At 42.9% G+C, this 20,023-nt stretch overlaps 1 protein-coding gene across 1 annotated transcript in view; it reads right to left on the bottom strand.

Annotated features, from left to right (window-relative positions):
• TBX4 (T-box transcription factor 4) overlaps positions 1–20,023 on the bottom strand; it is an 80,351-nt gene that overhangs the window by 47,623 nt on the left and 12,705 nt on the right. The window contains exon 2 of the mRNA XM_087890102.1: positions 1,141–1,299. Coding sequence (XP_087746228.1) covers positions 1,141–1,296 — 156 coding nt within the window. The 5' untranslated portion in view covers positions 1,297–1,299. The remainder of the gene's footprint in view (positions 1–1,140; positions 1,300–20,023) is intronic.

Raw genomic sequence — 20,023 nt, forward strand, 5'->3', positions numbered from 1 at the left:
TCTATTCTATTCTATTCTATTCTATTCTATTCTATTCTATTCTATTCTATTCTATTCTATTCTATTCTATTTTCTCTAATAGAAGAGCGAGGAGTTCTAATTGGCTTTGGCAGGGGAAAAAAAGTCATACAGATAATCCTCAATTTACAACCATTCATTTCGTGACCGTTTGAAGTTACGACGGCACTGAAAGAAGTGACTTGTGACCGTTTTTTCACACTTACAGCCGTTGCACCATCCCCGTGGTCACGGGATCAAAATTCATACGCTTGGCAACTGGTTCGTATTTATGACGGTTGCAGTATTCCGGGCTCACATGATTCTCTTTTACAACCTTCTGACAAGCAAAGTCAATGGGGAAGCCAGATTCAACCGTGTTACTAAGTGAACAACTGCAGTGATTCACTTAACAATTATTGGAATGAAGGTCATAAAATGGGGCAAAACCACTATCTTGCTTAGCCAAACCGAAATTTTGGGCTCAATTGTGGTCGTAAGTCGAGGACTACCTGTTAATTAATTCAGCATTAATTAGTCAAGGCCCATGTGGTTGGGGAATTCTGGGAATTGAAGTCCACTCGTCTTAAAGTGATCGAAGTTGAAAAACATTGTCTTTAGACCAGGGGTGTCTAAAACCTTGACCACTTTAAGAATTATGGACTTCAACTCCCAGAATTCCCCAGCCAGAAACGTTAAGAACTATGGACTTCAACTCCCAGAATTCCCCAGCCAGAACCTTTAAGAATTATGGACTTCAACTTCCAGAATTCCCCAGCCAGAAACTTTAAGAATTATGGACTTCAATTCCCAGAATTCCCCAGCCAGAAACTAAGAACTATGGACTTCAACTCCCAGAATTCCCTAGCCAGAAACATTAAGAATTATGGACTTCAACTCCCAGAATTCCCCAGCCAGAAACTTTAAGAACTATGGACTTCAACTCCCAGAATTCCCCAGCCAGAAACATTAAAAATTATGGACTTCAACTCCCAGAATTCCCCAGCCAGAAACTTTGAAAACTATGGACTTCAACTCCCAGAATTTTGGCTGGGGAATTCTGGGAGTTGAAGTCCACATCTCTTAAAGTGTCCCAATTTGAGAATCTTCTGTAAATTGTTTCTCATTTGCAAAAAGGCTTACCTGTTCTGCATCCGGGACCTGAGGACTGTTCAGGGGTGTGTTGCTGACTCCTGCGACCCCAAGAACTGGAGACCCTCCGGTGGTTTCAGCATGGGCAGGGCCCTGAGGCACCACAAACCCATCCTCCACATCCGACAAGCTTTTGTCCTGGAGCATTTCCTGAAAGTGAGAAAGCCAAATAGAAATCCATCGATTTGCTGTTGTCCAGATTCCACCCAGCAAAAAGAGATGCTTAGAATAGAATTTATTTATTTATTTATTTATTTATTTATTTATTTATTTATTTATTTATTTATTTAATTGGTTCGATTTATATGCCGCCCTTCTCCGGAGACTCAGGGCGGTTTACAATGAGTTAAGCAATAGCCTTCATACTTTTGTATATACTTGCTTAGAAGGGCTTTCCCCCCCCCCCCCAAGCGATGTTCTTTTTTATATAAAGTCAGCTTAGTTGCCCTCACAATCTGGGTCCTCATTTTACCTACCTCGGAAGGATGGAAGGCTGAGTCAACCTTGAGCCTGGTGAGATTCGAACTCGCAGTAATTGCAGGCAGCTGGTGCTACTTAACAGCACTTTAGTCTGCTGCGCCACCAAGGCTCTTTTTCCAAAAAGCTTATTCTTTTTGAATGAGCTGGAAGGAATCTTGGAGCGAGGTCTTCTAGTCCAGCCCCCGGCTCAACCAGGAGAACCTATAGCCATGATGGCAAACTTATGGCATATGTGGCAGAGGTGGCATGCAGTGCCCTCTCTATGGGGACGCGAGTCGTCCCCCCAGTTCAGCTCTTTCATCTATGTGCGTGTGCTTCTCGCCGGCCAGCTGGTCTTCAAGTCTCTGCCATGCATGCATGAGTGGCAGGGCACATGTGGGGGGCGCGTGAGTATGCGCGGGGACAGGGCACATGCACGGGGCTGCATGTCCATTGCATTTTGGGGGGTTGGGCGTGTGCGCATGCATTTGTGCATATGCGTGTGCGCTGTGGGCACTTGGTCTGGAAAAGGTTAGCCATCACTGACCTATATCTGTGATGGTGAACCTATGGCATGCGTGCCACAGGTGGCACGCAGAGCCATATCAGTGGGCACACGATCTCAGCTCTGGTGCACATGCGCACGCCAGTCAGCTGATTTTCGGGCCTTCTGGGCCCACTGGAAGTTGACAAACAGGCTGTTTCCGGCCTCCGGAGGGCCTCTGGGGGGAGGGGGGAGGCAGTTTTTGCCCTCCCCAGGCTCCTAGAAAGGCTCTGGAGGGCGAAAGGCTGGGAAGGCGAAAAACGGGCCTACCTGGCCCACTGCCATCATATGCCAAAAGCGGGGGAAGCACAGGGGGGTCGCGCAAACATGCGTGGGGGCAGGGCGCATAGAATTATGGATGTGGGCACGTGTGCACCCAACACCTCCCCCCGTCCCCCACTTTTGGCACACGATGGCAAAAAGGTTAGCCATCACTGACCTATACCATTTTAGATAAGGGTCTAGACCAGTGGTGAAACCCAATTTTTTTTTACTACCGGTTCTGTGGGCGTGGCTTGGCTTGGCGGGCGTGGCAGGGGAAGGATACTGCAAAATCCCAATTCCCTCCCCACTCCAGGGGAAGGATATTGCAAAATCTCCATTCCCACCCCACTCTAGGGCCAGTCAGAGGTGGTATTTGCCGGTTCTCCAAATTACTCAAAATTTTCGCTACCGGTTCTCCAAACTGCTCAAAATTTCTGCTACCGGTTCTCCGAAACCTGCTGGATTTCACCCCTACTGGTCTAGACCAGTGATGGTGAACCTTATAGTCACCGGGTGCCCAAACTGCGCATGCGCGCACACCCAAACTGAGAAGTGTGTGTGAACAAATGGTGCATACACGGACATGCGCGCATTCGCAGGAAAGACCCGAAGATCTCTTGCTGCGCTGCCAGTGTTGGGATGCAGAATGGTTAAATCTAGAAAACTGACACATGATGTTTTCTATTCCAAAAGGAAAATGAATTTGTTTTCTTGAATAATAGAACAACAGAGTTGGAAGGGACTTTGGAGGTCTTCTTGTCCTACCCTACATCATTCTGGACAAATGGATGTCTAATCTCTTCTTCAAAAACACACAACTTCTGGAAGAGAAATCGTTCCAACTGATTAATTGTTCTGTCAGGAAATTTCTCTTGTACAAGAAAGAGAAGAAGTTTTAAAGACACTCAAAAGACTTTTGATTAATGCTAGAGTAAGAATTTAATGATTGATTTATTTCCTATGCATACCTGTATGAAAGAAGTCAGGTGATTCTTTTTTTTTCTCTATCTATCTTACTCTTCCTTTTCAATTTCTTTCTGCATGTCTAGCTTCCCTTTTCCCATTTTTTATTTTATATATTTTTATTTATATGTTTACTCAATTTTTGTAGCCACCGCACTAAATGAAGTGATTCTGCCTGGCTTACAATTCTAAAATTCTAAAATGATTTAAAACAATAAAAACAATAAAAACCCAATAAGTATAAACAACAGCCGTGATGATAATTTATCTTTTTTTTTAAAAAAAAAAATCTTCTGCACTTAAAATCTTGTATTTTTGAAAATCAATCAAGTAACATAATGAAAGAAAATCAAAAGCTTTGGTTCCTGGTTTGAGTTGGCATTCTTAACAGTGGGTGATTTTGGACCAATCAACAGGAGACTGCGAGTTCTAGTCCCGCCTTAGGCATGAATGATGGCTGGGTGACTTTTGGCCAATCATCAGGAGACAGTAAGTTCTAGTTCTGCCAGGCATGAAAGCTGTCTGGGTGACTTTGGACCAATCATCAAGTGACAGTGAGCTCTAGTCCCGCCTTAGCCATGAAAACCAGCTAGGTGACTTTGGGCCAATCACAAGGAGTCAGTGAGTTCTAGTTCTGCCAGGCATGAAAGCTGTCTGGGTGACTTTGGACCAATCATCAGGTGACAGTGAGCTCTAGTCCCACCTTAGCCATGAAAACCAGCTGGGTGACTTTGGGCCAATCACCAGGAGTCAGTGAGTTCTAGTTCCGCCTTAGCCATGAAAACCAGCTAGGTGACTTTGGGCCAATCACTAGGAGACAGTGAATTCTAGTCCCAATTCAGGCATGAAAGCCAGCTGAGTGACTTTGGACCAATCACAGGAGACAGTGAATTCTAGTCCCAACTCAGTCATGAAAGCCAGCTGAGTGACTTTGGATCAATCACTAGGAGACAGTGAATTCTAGTCCCAATTCAGGCATGAAAGCTGGCTAGGTGACTTTGGGCCAATCATCAGGTGACAGTGAGCTCTAGTCCCGCCTTAGCCATGAAAACCAGCTAGGTGACTTTGGGCCAATCACGAGGAGTCAGTGAGTTCTAGTTCCGCCTTAAGCATGAAAGCTGGCTGAGTGACTTTGGGCCAATCACGACTGTGAGTTCTAGTCTCACCTTTGGGCCAAGTCACTCTCTCAGTTCATACCCTGTGGACTTCAACTCCCAGAATTCCTAAGACAGCCAAGCTGTCTGAGGAATTCTGGGAGTTGAAGTCCACAGGGTGTGAAAGAGCCAAGTTTGGTCTAACTGATTCAAAAAGCTAAGCTGCTGGCTATACCTGTGAGATTTCAGCCTGCCTTTCTTTCTGGGCAATGCATTGGGGGGTGCGGTGGAGGTGTGGCTTCCATTGTACAGGTATAGTAGGTGTTATAGACTTGCAACCATTTGTTTAGTAACTGTTTGAAGTTACAGCGGCACTGACAAAAGTGACTTATATGACCGGTCCTCACCAGGGGTGAAATGTAAAATTTGTTACTACCGGGTCTGTGGGCGTGGCTTGGTGTGTGTGTGTGGGGGGGGTAATGTGACTGGGTGGGCGTGGCCAACTTTTTTTTTTTTTTTAACTTTTCAAAGCATTTTTTCTAATGCTTTGAAAAGCCTCTGCCGATCAGGCAACTCAGCTGGGATCATCAGAGACTTTTCAAAGCATTTTTTTTTTTACCACCTCTTCGGCCAAGAGGTTGCAGAAAAAAAATGCTTTTAAAAGCCTCTGACGATCAGGCAACTCAGCTGGGATCGTCAGAGGCTTTTAAAGGCATTTTTTTTTTCTCTACAGAAGAAAAAAATGCTTTGAAAAGCCTCTGATGATCCCAGCTGAGCCGCGCGATCATCAGAGGCAAAAGCATTTTTTCATTGGAAGAGGTTGCAGAAAAAATGCTTTTAAAAGTAAAAAAAAAGCCTCTGATGATCGCGTGGCTCAGCTGGGCATGGGGGGGGGGCCCGCAGGGATTTTTGCTTCCGGTTCTCCGATCCACCCGCCACCATCGCTACCAGAGCAGGCGATCTGGTCCGAACCGGGAGCATTTCACCCCTGGTCCTCACCCTTATAACCCATCCCAGTGTTCCCATGGTCACATGATCAAAATTCAGGCGCTTGTCAACCGGCATTCATTTCTGGTGGTTGTGAGTTCCCAGGGTCATAGGATTGCCCATTTGCAACCTTCCCTCGCCTCTGACAAGCAAAGTCCAGAGGGGGAAGATGGATTCACTTAACAGCCACATGTTTCACTTAACAACCACAGTAATTTGCTTAACAACTATGTGATTCATTTAACAACCACATGATTCACTTAACAATGGCAGAAATTTGCTTTACAACTATGTGACTCACTTAACAGCCACTTGATTCACTGAACAACTGCGGTGATTTGCTTAACAACCGGATAGCTCACTTGCAGTGATTCATTTAACGACCACATGATGCACTTAACAACTGCTGAGATGTGCTTTAAAACTATATGATTCATTTAACAACCACATGATTCACTTAACTGCAGTGTTTCACTTAACGACCACATGATGCACTTAACAGTGGCAGCGATTTGCTTTACAACTATGTGATTCACTTAACAACCACTTGATTCACTTAACAACTGCAGTGATTTGCTTAACAACCATATAGCTCACTTAACAACTGCAGTGATTCATTTAATGACCACATGATTCACTTAACAGTGGCAGCGATTTGCTTTACAACTATGTGATTCACTTAACAGCCACTTGATTCACTTAACAACTGTGGTGATTTCCTTAACAACCAGATAGTTCACTTAACAACTGAGGTGATACAGTTAACGACCACATGATTCACTTAGTGAGAAAGAGGAAAAAAATAGCAATAGCACTTAGACTTATATACCGCTTCACGGTGCTTTACCGCCCTCTCTAAGGGCGGTACAGAGTCAGCCTCTTGCCCCCCAACCATCTGGGTCCTCACTTTACCGACCTTGGAAGGATGGAACAATGAGCCCACCTTCAGCCAGTCAAGATCGAACTCCTGACAGAGAGCAGAGTCAACCTGCAATACTGCATTGTAACCACTGCGCCACCACCGCAGTACAAACTGTGGCAGGGAAATGATGTAAAATGGCCCAAAACGTATTTATAACAAATTTCTCACAGAAATTTGAGGCTCAATTATGGTCGTAAGTCGAGGACTGCCTTTATTACAAATCCTGTTACTCCAAAGTGGAAGAATGGATGGATCCCCTTTTTAAAAAATAACACTTTCTGGGTGTATAAACCTTGGTAGGCCTAGCCCACCCCGGAGGCCTATTTTTCTTTTCTTTTCTTTCCTTTTTTTAAGTTTAAAAACAAACTTTATTGAATTTAAAAATATTAACCAACAAAAACGAAAAGAGAGAATATACAAATTTTCTCTCTCTTAAAATTTACATTTTCAATCCATAATTACATTAACAAACTAAGTACATATAATTATATAAACGCATATATACAAATCTACAAACAGTGACTTATTTACCTTTTCTATCTAACTGACGGTGCATTTTTTTTTTTTTTTTGGCTATAGCACAATTGTGGAAAACAGATTGTATGCCAACAGGTCAGGAAGTAATACAAAAAATTTATACATGCGCAGAAATGGACAAGTTAACTCTAGAATTAAAAGATAAGGAAGACTCAAAGTATTTTATAGTATGGAATAAATGGTATAAGTGGATAAACCAAAGGAAAAAAGGGTAAAGATAAGAATTAGAGGCCTATTTTTCTTATTTATTTATCCGATTGAAATATCGGCAGCCCACCCACTTGCCCCTATGATGATCTGATGGAAACGGCGCTCCATAAAAACAAGCCAGGATAAGCAGCTGAGCCCAAATAAAAAGAGAGGGATTTTAAACAAAGCGTAATGCAGGAATAAATAACCAGCAGCGTGGATACAGAGGCATAAATAGGACCGTAAAAAGCCAACTCTGAAATAAATAAAGGCCGGATACAAATAAATTAAATTTAATTTAAAAAAATGCAAAGGGCAACCTGGCTTGCAGGAGAAGGCGATATTAATGCCTAAGGTGCCAATGCAAAGAAGGACCTGTGATGCTGGATTTCAATTTTTCTCACAACTCTCGGAGTCGTATAAGAACCGAATATACAGGGAGTACATGGATCCATCCGAACTAGACTGTGTTCTTTCTCTGTGTCATATAATGTATGTGGGTATATGAGTAATGTTGTATTTATTTCTTTATTTTGTCATATTTATGTAGTGTACATTGGAGGTGGTGAGAGCTGTATGCAATGAAATTTCATTTTAATGTATGCCGATTAGTGTACATCCAAAGTGACAATAAAGTTTATTCTATTCTATTCTATTCTATTCTATTCTATTCTATTCTATTCTATTCTATTCTATTCCATTCCATTCCATTCCATTCTATTCCATTTCTTATTGTTATTCTATTCCATTCCAATTCTTATTGTTATTCTATTCTATTCTATTCTATTGCATTCCATTCCATTCCATTCCATATTGCTATTCCATTCCATTCCATTCCAATTCTTATTGTTATTCTATTCTATTCTATTCTATTCTATTCTATTCTATTCTATTCCATTCCATTCCATTCCATTCCAATTCTTATTTCTATTCTATTCTATTCTATTCTATTCTATTCTATTCTATTCTATTCTATTGCATTCCAATTCTTATTTCTATTCTATTCTATTCTATTCTATTCTATTCTATTCTATTCTATTCTATTCTATTCTATTCCTATTCTATTCTATTCCATTTCTTATTTCTATTCTATTCTATTCCATTCCATTCCAATTCTTATTTCTATTCTATTCTATTCTATTCTATTCCATTTCTTATTGCTATTCTATTCTATTCTATTCTATTCCTATTCTATTCTATTCTATTCCATTTCTTATTGCTATTCTGTTCTGTTCTGTTCCGTTCTGTTCCGTTCCAATTCTTATTTCTATTCTATTCTATTCTATTCTATTCTGTTCTATTCTATTCTATTCTATTCTATTCTATTCTATTCTATTCTATTCCATTCCATTCCATTCCATTCCATTCCAATTCTTATTGCCCTTCTCTTCTCTTCTCTTCTCTTCTCTTCTCTTCTCTTCTCTTCTCTTCTCTTCTCTTCTCTTCTCTCTTCTCTTCTTAATTCTATTCCTAATTTTATTCCATTCTATTCTATTCTATTCTGCATTTCTGATCATTCATTTAACAACCTTTTGAAGTGCTTATAGCCCTGATGTAGGTGGTCCTTGACTTATGACCACAAATGAGCCCAAAATTTCCACCACTAAGCAAGACAAAGTGAGTTTTGCCTCGTTTTATGTCCTTCCTTGCCACAGCGGTCAAGTGACTCACTGCCAGTGTTAAGCTAGGCACACGGTGGTTAAGTGAATCTGCCTTCCGCTTTGTCAGAAGGTCGGAAAATGTGGGATCACATGACCCTTGGAGACTGCAACCGTCATAAATAGGAGTCAGTTGCCAAGCGTCTGAATATTTCGATCAATGTGACCATGGGGTTGCTGCAATGGTCGTAAGTGTGAAAAACGGTCATAAATCCCTTTTTCAGTGCTGTCGTATCTTTGAACGGTCACTAAATGAACTGTTCTAAATCGAGGACTACCTGTATAAGATTCCTCCTCCAGAACAGTATAGGTGGTACCTGGCTCAATAGTAGTAACTGTGAGAGGGATCTTATGTTGCAGCTTCCAAAAGGGCCTAGTGGCTCAGCAGACTGATAGCATTGTGATTAACACCAGCTGTCTGCAATTACTGTAAGTTCGAATCTCTCCAAGGCTCAAGGTTGACTCAGCCTTCCATCCTTTCTAAGGTAGGTAAATTGAGGACCCAGTTCGTGGGGGCAATAAGCTGACTTTGTATAAATATACAAAAGGATGAAGGATATTGCTTAGCGCATTGTAAGCCGCCCTGAGTCTCCGGAGAAGGGCGGCATATAAATCAAATAAAAAAAAAAAAAGCCAACACAGTTCTAGGCTGCATCAACAGAGGGATAGAATCCAGATCACGTGAAGTGTTGATACCACTTTATAAGGCCACACTTGGAATATTGCATTCAGTTTTGGTCGCCACGATATAAAAAAGACGTTGAGACTCTAGAAAGAGTGCAGAGAAGAGCAACAAAGATGATGAGGGATCTGGAGGTTAAAACATATGAAGAACAGTTGCAGGAACTGGGGATGTCTCGTTTAATGAAAAGGAGGACCAGGGGAGACATGATAGCAGTGTTCCAGTATCTCAGGGGCTGCCCCAAAGAAGAGGGAGTCAAGCCAGGGGTGGGTTCTAAATTTTTTTACTACCGGTTCTGTGGGCATGGCTTATTTTGTGGGTGTGGCTTGGAGGTCATGTGACTAGGTGGGCGTGGCTAGCTGGTCAGAGTCATTTCTGGAAGGTCCTCGCACTTATGACCCGACTCATTTGTTTTCTTTTAACACTGATCAGCTGTAGGGCGGCCCTTTGAAGCCCCGCGGCAAGAGTTTAAACAGTTTTTTTCCCTCTAGTCATCAGCTGGGACTCAGGAGGCAGCAATAGATTGGGGGTGGGACCAAATAAAAGGTAAGAATAACGTGGGAGGGTGGGGGGATGGGAGGGCGGGGGGGGAGAACCAGTTCGGTGATGTCATATCGTCACTGCTACCGGTTCGGCCGAACCGGACCGAACCGGGAGGAACCCACCACTGAGTCAAGCTCTTCTCCAAAGCACCTGAGGGCAGGACAAGAAGCAACGGGTGGAAACTCATCAAGGAGAGAAGCAACTTAGAACTAAGGAGAAATTTCCTGATAGTTGGAACAATTAATCAGTGGAACTACTTGCCTCCAGAAGTTGCAAATGCTCCAACACTGGAAGTTTTTAAGAAGAGATTAGATAACCATTTATCTGAAGTGGTGTAGGGTTTCCTGCCTAAGCAGGGGGTTGGACTAGAAGACCTCCAAGGCGCCTTCCGACTCTGTTATTCTATTCTGAACTCAATATGCAGATAATCCTCAATCCATGACCACTCTTTTAACAAGCGTTCAAAGTTACAACAGCCCTGATAAAAGCGACTTGCAACCAGTCCTTGCACTTACGAACGTTGCAAGATCTCCATGGTTCACGTGATCTACTAAACAACTGCACCAAATTGGTGCTTATCCTGGGAAAATGAAAAGGCAAACTCTATCCTATCAACAGCCTTATTTCTTAAAACTCTCTTTCAGGAGGCTGGCCAACTATAGTTGAAACAGAAATTTGATATACGGGAATCACAAGCTTTTATCCAATAACAGAGGAACACTGGAAATATACACAAACACACACACACACACACACACACACACACATACACACACACACAACGTCCCAATGAAAAAAAGCAACAATCAAACCAACTTTTTGTTTTTCAGTGGATCTAGTCCCACCTTAATGATGAAAGCCGGCTGGGTGAGTTTGCACCAGAGGTGGGCTTCCTATTTTATTTTATTTTTTAATTTGATTTATATGCCACCCTTCTCCGGAGACTCAGGGCGGCTTACAATGCGCTAAGCAATAGCCTTCATCCTTTTGTATATTTATACAAAGTCAGCTTATTGCCCCCACAAACTGGGTCCTCAATTTACCTACCTTAGAAAGGATGGAAGGCTGAGTCAACCTTGAGCCTTGGCGAGATTCGAACCTGCAGTAATTGCAGGCAGCTGGTCTTAATAACCAGCTTAATAACAGGGTGCCTTAGATCACTGTACTACCAAGGCTCTTTGTAATTGTAGGGAAAAGAACATTGAAATAATATTGGGTTAGGGCTTTAAGATTCAAGTAATGGGTTTTAGGATAGTGGCATTGTTGAATAGATAGAATTTAGGGTAATAATGATGTAAAATATTAAGTTGTGTTATTTGAAAATTAAGATTGAAGTGAAGCAATAGAAAGGTAATTGTTTTGAGTAAATCATTATAAATTAGGCATTCTTTTTTGTTTATTTTTATTGTTATAAGATGGTAATTAGTGGAGATTTGGATAAAAAGGAGTTAATAATTGTACCTATTTTTGACTGGATCAATGGCTCGTTCTGAAAAGATGTATTTTATGTTTATGTTTTAAAAAAAAATAAAAAAACTTTTTACAAAAAAAAAACCACAGCAATTGTATAGGATGGGATAACTTCGCTCGCGCGTGCCTTGCACACATGCACACTCTGTAAAAACACGGCGATTGTATAGGACGAGATAGCTTTGCTCGTGCGCGCACCTTGCGCATATAAACATTGCGTCAAAAACACGGCAATTGTATAAGACAGGATAGAACCAGGGCGGATGGTGGGCCCAGCCACTGGCCGTAACTACCAGTTCACCCGAACCGGTCCAAAATGGCTGAATCCCACCCCTGCTCTGGGCCAATCACCAGGAGCGAGTGAGTTCTAGTTCCGTCTTAGTCATGAAAGCTGCTGGGTGACTTTGGACCAATCACCAGGAGATGATGAGTTCTAGTCCACCATCTGCATGAAAGTCACTGGGTGACTTTGGGCCAATCATTGGGAGCCTGTGAGTTCTAGTCCCACTTTAGGCATAATAAACTGACCGTATGATTTTAGTGCCAATCCCTAGGAGACAGGGAGTTCTAGTTGCACCTTAAGCAGGAAAGCTGAATGAGTGACCTTCCAGACAGATGAGCTGTATTCAAGAATTGGTCTGGCAAAACTGTACATACTTAAAATGGCAACACAATCGTAAAACCAGGGGTGAAATGTTCCCAGTTCGGACTGGATTACCCGATCTGGTAGCGATGGAAGCAGGTGGTTCTGAGAACTGGTAGCAAAAATCCCTGCCCCCCCCCCACATTGTCCAGCTGAGCCGCGCAATCATCAGAGGCTTTTTTTTTTATTTTTAAAAGCATTTTTTCTACAACCAATTTGGCTGAAAAAAATGCTTTTAATAGTAAAAAAAAAGCCTCTGATGATCGCGCGGCTCAGCTGGGATCATCAGAGGCTTTTAAAAGCATTTTTTCTACAACCTCCTCGGCCGAAGAGGTTGTAGAAAAAATGTAAGGAAAAAAAAAAGCCTCTGCCGATCAGGCAAGTCAGCTGGGATCGTCAGAGGCTTTTAAAAGCATTTTTTAACAACCTCTTTGGCCGAAGAGGAGGTAGAAAAAATGCTTTTAAAAGCCTCTGATGATTCCAGCTGAGCCGCGCGATCATCAGAGGCTTTTTTTTTAACTTTTAAAAGCATGTTTTCAGCCAAAGAGGTTGTAGAAAAAATGCTTTTAAATTTTTTTTTAAAAAAGCCTCTGATGATTGTGCGGCTCAGCTGGACAATGGGGGGCGGGGGGGCCAGGGATTTTTGCTACCAGTTCTCCGAACCATCTATTTCCATCGCTACCAGATCGGGCGATCCGGTCCGAACTGGGAATGTTTCACCCCTGGTTTTATGGTTGTGTTGCCATTTTAAGTATGTACAGTTTTGCCAGACCAATTCTTGAATACAGCTCATCTGTCTGGAACCCACACTGCATATCAGGCATTAATACGATCGAACGAGTCCAGAGATATTTCACAAGAAGAGTCCTCCACTCCTCCACTCGCAACAAAATACCTTATGCCACCAGACTCGAAATTTTGGGCTTAGACAACTTAGAACTTCACCGTCTTCGGTCTGACCTAAGCATGGCACATAAAATTATTCACTACAATGTCCTACCAGACAATGACTACTACAGCTTTAGCCAAAACAATATAAGAGCACACAATAGATACAAACTCACGGTAAACCGATCCAAACTAGACTGCAGAAAATACGACTTCAGCAACAGAGTGGTCAACGCCTGGAATGCACTACCTGACTCTGTGGTTTCTTCCCCAAATCCCCCAAAACTTTAACCTTAGACTGTCTACTATAGACCTCACCCCATTCCTAAGAGGTCTGTAAGGGGCGTGCATAAGCGCACCAGCGTGCCTACCGTCCCTGTCCTAATGTTTTTTTTTATTCGTATCCTTTTCAAGCATTTATAATCATGTTTACACTTGTATCTGTCCTAAAATACATGCTTGACGAAATAAATAAAATAAAATAACTAAAGGTTTAATCCAGAATAATTAACTTTTCAGAATAAACATCCCTGCATTTATTAAATATACTATATTCCTGCATTTTAGTTTGATAATCATTTCCAATTCTCTTTTCGCTCCGGTTTCCTCTAGGTGCTCCAGTTTCAAATTTTGGCAGGGAGGGTGGAAAAAAAATCACAAGAAGGCTAAAGTATCATTATCACATGACAATGGGAAACCACTTCAAAATATCTCATCCGTTCTGAGTCTGGGAAGTAAGATACTATCCTTCCACTCTTTAATCCATTCGCCTGAGAGTTGTTCCTGGAAATCTACCCATCCCTGAATTTAAGAGATCTTAGTTCAGAGCCAACTTACAGATGATCACAACACTGTGTAAAATTGCACGATATTGAAAACCACCAAATTTCCTTTCAAGCGGAAAAAGATGGAGAATCCAGTAAGATCATTCCTTATATCAGCTTTTGATCAGGGGTGGGTTTCACTTACCTTTACCACCAGTTCGCCTCGCACATGCGTGCACTGTCTGTGCATGCACCTGGCCTTCCACACACGCGCTTTGCTCGCTCGCTCGCGCGCTAGTGGTAGGTTGCTACCAGTTCGCCCCAGTTTGGGCAAACCGGTAGCAGCAGTGGCGGGAGGCTCCGCCCACCCGCTTAACACGAGAGAGGGGGCGTGGCTGGCATCAGGCGATACGGTGTGGATTCTGGGGCTCCAGGAGAACACCGATATCCTAGCCGATTTGGGGATCCCCAGGGATCATAGCTGTCTTGTAGAGACAGTGAAGAAAGAAGACGCTGGCTGGCACGGATAGGGAATAAGCAAGTTCCCTGAAATGCTGGCATTAGTCTTCGACCCATTGGTGAAGGAAGACAGCCATTAAGGAGCTGTCACAAGCCACAACGACCACGATCAGAAAGAGGGAATGTCGAAGCGGTAATTGAACGGAGTATTGTTGCCGGGTGAGTAATTAGCCAACTCACAGGTAAAAAGGAAAAAACTTTTAACAGCTTGAAAGAAATCCCAGTGTAAATTGGCGGCTAATTAGCACTGGGGAATTTAAGCGGAGAGAGAGAAAAAAGGAACTTTAAACACGATCTGCAAATAGCATCAAACATGATCTGCAAATAGCTGGGGCGGTGGGGGGAGCCACTCACGATCACCGCTACCGCTTTGCCCGAACCGGTGCGAACCGGTAGAATATCACCTCTGCTTTTGATCCTCACCTCCTTCCAGTGAAGGAATCCCTAGAAAATCCCTCAGCTCCTTCTTCAGTGAAGGAATCCCTAGAAACTTTCAATCCACCTGGAAAATTCATCCTGATGATTTGTCCCAAAATGCTCCCTGTGCTGTTTTTTTTGTTGTTGTTTTTTACAAAAATTGTCTTTATTTTTTTTCCCCTTCCCTAAAATTCTTTTTAAAAAATTAGAAATTTTTGTAGCGTGATGTGCTTACAGGGAAAGGACATTTGAAATGCTAAAAGAGGACTATTTGAGTCCTCTTTTAGCATTGATGTGTACAGGTCGTCCTCGACTTACGACCACAATTGAGCCCAAAATTTCTGTGGTTAAGTGAGACATGTGTTAAGTGAGTTTCGCCCCCTTCTACAATCTTTCTTGCCCCCGTTGTTAAAAGCACTGCAATTGCTCAATGTAGTCGTTAAGTGAATCTGGCTTCCCCGTCGACTTGGCTTGTCAGAAGGTCACAAAATGGGATCACACGACCCCAGGAGACTGCAACCGTCATAAATACGAACCAGTGGCCAAACCTCTGGATTTTGATCACATGGGGGATGTTTCAAAGGTCATAACTGTGGAAAAACGGTCCCATGTCAGATTTTTTAGTGCTTTGAAAAACTTTGAAGGGTCATTAACCAAACTATTGTAAGTCAAGGACTACCTGTATAGAATATGACTTAGTGAAGAGATCCCTACTGATGAGAAGGTGATTAGGAAAATATTAGACTGTGCAGAAAGGAACAGATTAATGCTGGCAATTAAGGAGAAAGAACAATCTGAATATTATATGACATGGGAATTATTTTATCAATGGTTAGAGAATAAAAACTGGAAGTTGGAAATGAAAGAAGGAGATTAAAGAAGAGTGGAAAATATGTTAAGATAGAGAGGTAAACAATATGATGAATGTTATTATTATGACTATTAGGATTATTCTGCTTAATATTATTATGTTCTTATTAGAAGATACGTTAAAAGGGAAAAATGAATAGGTTTACTATGTTCAATATTACAATTGTAAGATCAAGAGAATTAATATCAATGTAATGAATGCGGTTGTAAATCTTGATGGTTATTGCATAGAAATATTTATACCCACACGACACACTGTTTAAGGGAAGATGGAATGTTTATATTAAAAAAATATATATATGACTTCATAGAATCTGTTTTGATCAGGAGAGAAAATGTTTTCCTGGCGTTTAAAAAAATAAAAGCTGCATCAAGCTGCGATCCCATAGAAATTTACCACGAAGCAAAACCCACTGAAGAGAAGGAAGGTTGATTTCTGAGAATTCCCATATCTGTCTGCACTGAGGATCATTTTATTTTTCAACTACCCACTTACTCAACCCCCTCCCCCCACCCTATTTAGAAAGATGGAAGGCATGGTAGTTGTTTTGGGGTTTTTTTTTATTTAAAACTCCTCCTGTCTTTCCCCCCCAAGTTTCTTATCTGGAATCCATTTTTAGCATGGGCCTTAAGACCAGAAACAGACTCAAGGATGCCTTTGCTGTAAACATCCCAAAACGGTGAACCTCACTCAAGATAAAAGAGAGAGAGAGAGACTGGGAAAAAAGCAATAAAAGATTTTTAAAAAGAAGGTGGGGGGGGGGTGAGAAGGGAAGGAAAAACAGCAGAGAAGTTCCATTTCCTTCGGATTTAAGAGGAATTACGCCCTCTCCCCCATCCCATCCACTACCCCAAAAAAAAAAGCTGGGACACTAAAACCGGGGAATTTCAGGGGTTTGAAGTTTTTGGCAGTTTTTGGCAGTGTTGATCCTTCCTTAGGTTTTCCCCGAGAGTAACAGGAGGAAGGTGCCCACTAAAAGCCCCAGTTTATCAACCGGTGAATAGAATAGAATAGAATAGAATGGAATGGAAGGGAAGGGAAGGGAAGGGAAGGGAAGGGAAGGGAATAAGAAAGAGAATAGAATGGCATGGCATGGCATGGCATGGCATGGCATGGCATAGCATAGCATAGCATAGCATGGCATGGCATGGCATGGCATGGCATAGCATAGCATAGAATAGAATAGAATAAGAAAGATAATAGAATAAGAAATAGAAGAGAAGAGAAGAGAATGAGAAAGAGAATGGAATGGAATGGAATGGAATGGAATGGAATGGAATGGAATGGAATGGAATAGAATAGAATAGAATAGAATAGAATAGAATAGAATAGAATAGAATAGAATAATGGAATGGAATGGAATGGAATAGAAATAGAAATTATAATGGAATGGAATAGAATAGAATAGAATAGAATAGAATAGAATAGAATAGAATAGAATAGAATAGAATAGAATAGAATAGAATAGAATTATAAATTATAGTGGAGTGGAGTGGAGTGGAGTGGAGTGGAGTGGAGTGGAGTAGAGTAGAGTAGAGTAGAGTAGAGTAGAGTAGAGTAGAATAGAATAGAATAGAATAGAATAGAATAGAATAGAATTATAAATTATAGTGGAGTGGAGTGGAGTGGAGTGGAGTGGAGTGGAGTGGAGTGGAGTAGAGTAGAGTAGAGTAGAGTAGAGTAGAGTAGAGTAGAATAGAATAGAATAGAATAGAATAGAATAGAATAGAATAGAATAGAATAGAATAGATTTTTTTATTGGCCAAGTGTGATTGGACACACAGGGAATTTGTCTTTGGTGCATACGCTCTCAGTGTACATAAAAGAAAAGGTATGTTCATCAAGAATCATAAGATACAACACTTAATGATAGTCATAGGGTACAAATAAGCAATCAGGAAATAATATCAATATAAATCGTAAGGATACCAGCAACAAAGTTACAGCCATACAGTCATAAGTGGGAGGAGATGGGTGGTGGGAACGATGAGAAGATTAATAGTAGTGCAGACTTAGTGAATAGTTTGACAGTGTTGAGGGAATTAGTTGTTTAGCAGAGTGATGGCATTGGGGAAAAAACTGTCCTTGTGTCAAGTTGTTCTGTTGTGCAGTGCTCTATAGCGTCGTTCTGAGGGTAGGAGTTGAAACAATTTATGTCCAGGATGCGAGGGGTCTGTAGATATTTTCACAGCCCTCTTTATTTAATTTATTTAATTTTATTTAATTCCGAGCACTTATTCCACGCTTCTGCAAACAAGGCTTGTCCGGAGGTTGAGCATTCCCACGGAATGACTCTGGAGTTGGCCCCACTAAGTTTTAGGGAGAGCAGCTAAGAGCACCTAGATGTGTAAACCAACGGATTCACACGGGTTACCAATTGGTAAGCTGCACGTCAACAGGGTTCACACGACTCGGTTTTAACGGCGGCTCTCAGATACGTCAAATGTGAAGCCGGATTATTTGGCTGGATTTCTTTCGGGTTTTGAAGTCGCCCCGCGAACTCGGGAAAGGGGGCTAACATCCGTTAACTCGGGCGAGGGGGTCGTCTGAACGTGGAAGTCAATTCCGTGTCAGCTGAGGAGGGAGGGAGGGAGAGAGGGCAATCCTCTCCCCTTTTCATTTCCTGGTTCTGCGCTTTCATTTAAGGACCCCTTCGAGGACACGAAAGAACCCAAATGTATAAAAAAGCGAGGCGTCTTCTAAATCCATTAGTTTCAGCCCCTCCAGAATTTATCCCAAAAGTTAGACAGAGAGAGAAAGGCGGGGGTGGGGGAGAGAGAAGGAGGAGGAGGAGGAGGAGGAAGAGGATGAAGAGGAGGAGGAGGAAGAAGAAGAGAAGAGGAGGAGGAGAAAGAGAAGGAGGAGGAGGAAGAGGAGGAAGAGGAGGAGGAGGAAGAGGAGAATGAGAAGGAGGAGGAGGAAGAGGAGGAAGAGGAGGAGGAGGAAGAGGAGGAGGAGGAAGAGGAGGAAGAGGAGGAGAAGAAGAAGGAGAAGGAGGAAGAGGAGGAGGAGGAAGAGGGTGAAGAGGAGGAGGAAGAGGAGGAAGAGGAGGAGGAGGAAGAGGAGGAAGAGGAAGAGGAAGTGAAGGAGGAGGAAGAGGAGGAAGAGGAGAAGGAGGAGGAAGAGGAGGAAGAGGAGGAAGAGGAAGAGAAGGAAGAGGAGGAAGAGGAGGAGGAGGAAGAGGAGGAAGAGGAGGAAGAGGAAGAGAAGGAGGAGGAGGAGGAAGAGGAGGAGAAGAAGGAGAAGGAGATGTAGAAGGAGGAAGAGGAGAAAGAGGAGAAGGAGGAGGAAGAGGAGGAGGAGGAAGAGGAGGAGGAAGAGAAGGAGGAGGAGGAGGAGGAAGAAGAAGAGGAAGAAGAAGAAGAAGTGCAACAACAACAGAGTCCCAGCTTGGCTTGAAGCCGCTGTGCCTCTTCCCACCAGGCGGGACTACAACTCTCATCATCCCCATCTCTTCCTGCAGAAGCCCCGGGTGACTTACTGCCGGGCCTCCCTTTTGCAGGGCGACCCAGCTTTCCCGGTTCGGCCAAACAGCTCCTATCCCAAGTCTGGCCCAGGCTCAATAGCCCGAGGTGGCCTTTCCCGGAGTCCAATCCTCACCCCCCCAACTCTTAAATCACCAAGGCCAGACCTTCACCTCTGAAGCTGCTTACTTCGCCGCGCCCTCACTTGGGAGCAACCCGGCAGATCGTCAGACGAGCCAAATCGGATTCGAAAGGGGTCCCTTAACGCAGGGATCAGGGGTGAAATACAGCAGGTTCAGACAGGTTCTGGAGAACCGGTAGCAGAAATTTTGAGTAGTTCGGAGAACCAGCAAATATCACCTCTGGCTGGCTCCCAGAGTGGGGTGGGAATGGAGATTTTGCAATATCCTTCCCCCAGGAGTGGGGAGGGAATGGAGACTTTGCAGTAGCCTTCCCCTGCCACGCCCACCAAGCTCCGCCCACAGAACCGGTAGTAAAAAAAATCTGAATTTCACCACTGCCAGGGATGTCCGACTATGGCAGACGTCTTCAAACTTGGCAGCTTTAAGACTTGTGGACTTCAACTCTCAAAATTGAACTCAGGGAATTGAAGACCACAGATCTTAAAAGTTGCCAAGACTGAACACCCCCTGCCCTTAACCTAACAAAGCTGGGCTTAGCTAGGATTGCTGGAAAGCCCCTCTACTACTCCAGGCAGTCTGCCATCCTAGGCGCCCGCTTCGGATGGGCGGCGTAAAACCGCCTGGCCGAGTCACTTCGGCTTCAGAATTAACAGAATGGCAAAGTTGGAAGGGAACCTTGGAGGTCTTCCGAGTCCAAGCCCCCTACTCAAACAGAAGACCCTATCCCATTTCAGACAAAGAAACGGTCCGCCCCGTCTCTTCTTAAATACCTCTAGCGATGGCGCACTCAACAACTTCTGGTGGCAAGTCGTTCCACTGATTATTTGTTCTGCCAGAAAAATTCCTCCACCGT

Source organism: Pantherophis guttatus, chromosome 1 (genome assembly GCF_059756535.1).
Source record: "Pantherophis guttatus breed Tessera chromosome 1, ASM5975653v1, whole genome shotgun sequence".
Classification (NCBI taxonomy): Eukaryota; Metazoa; Chordata; class Lepidosauria; order Squamata; family Colubridae; genus Pantherophis; species Pantherophis guttatus.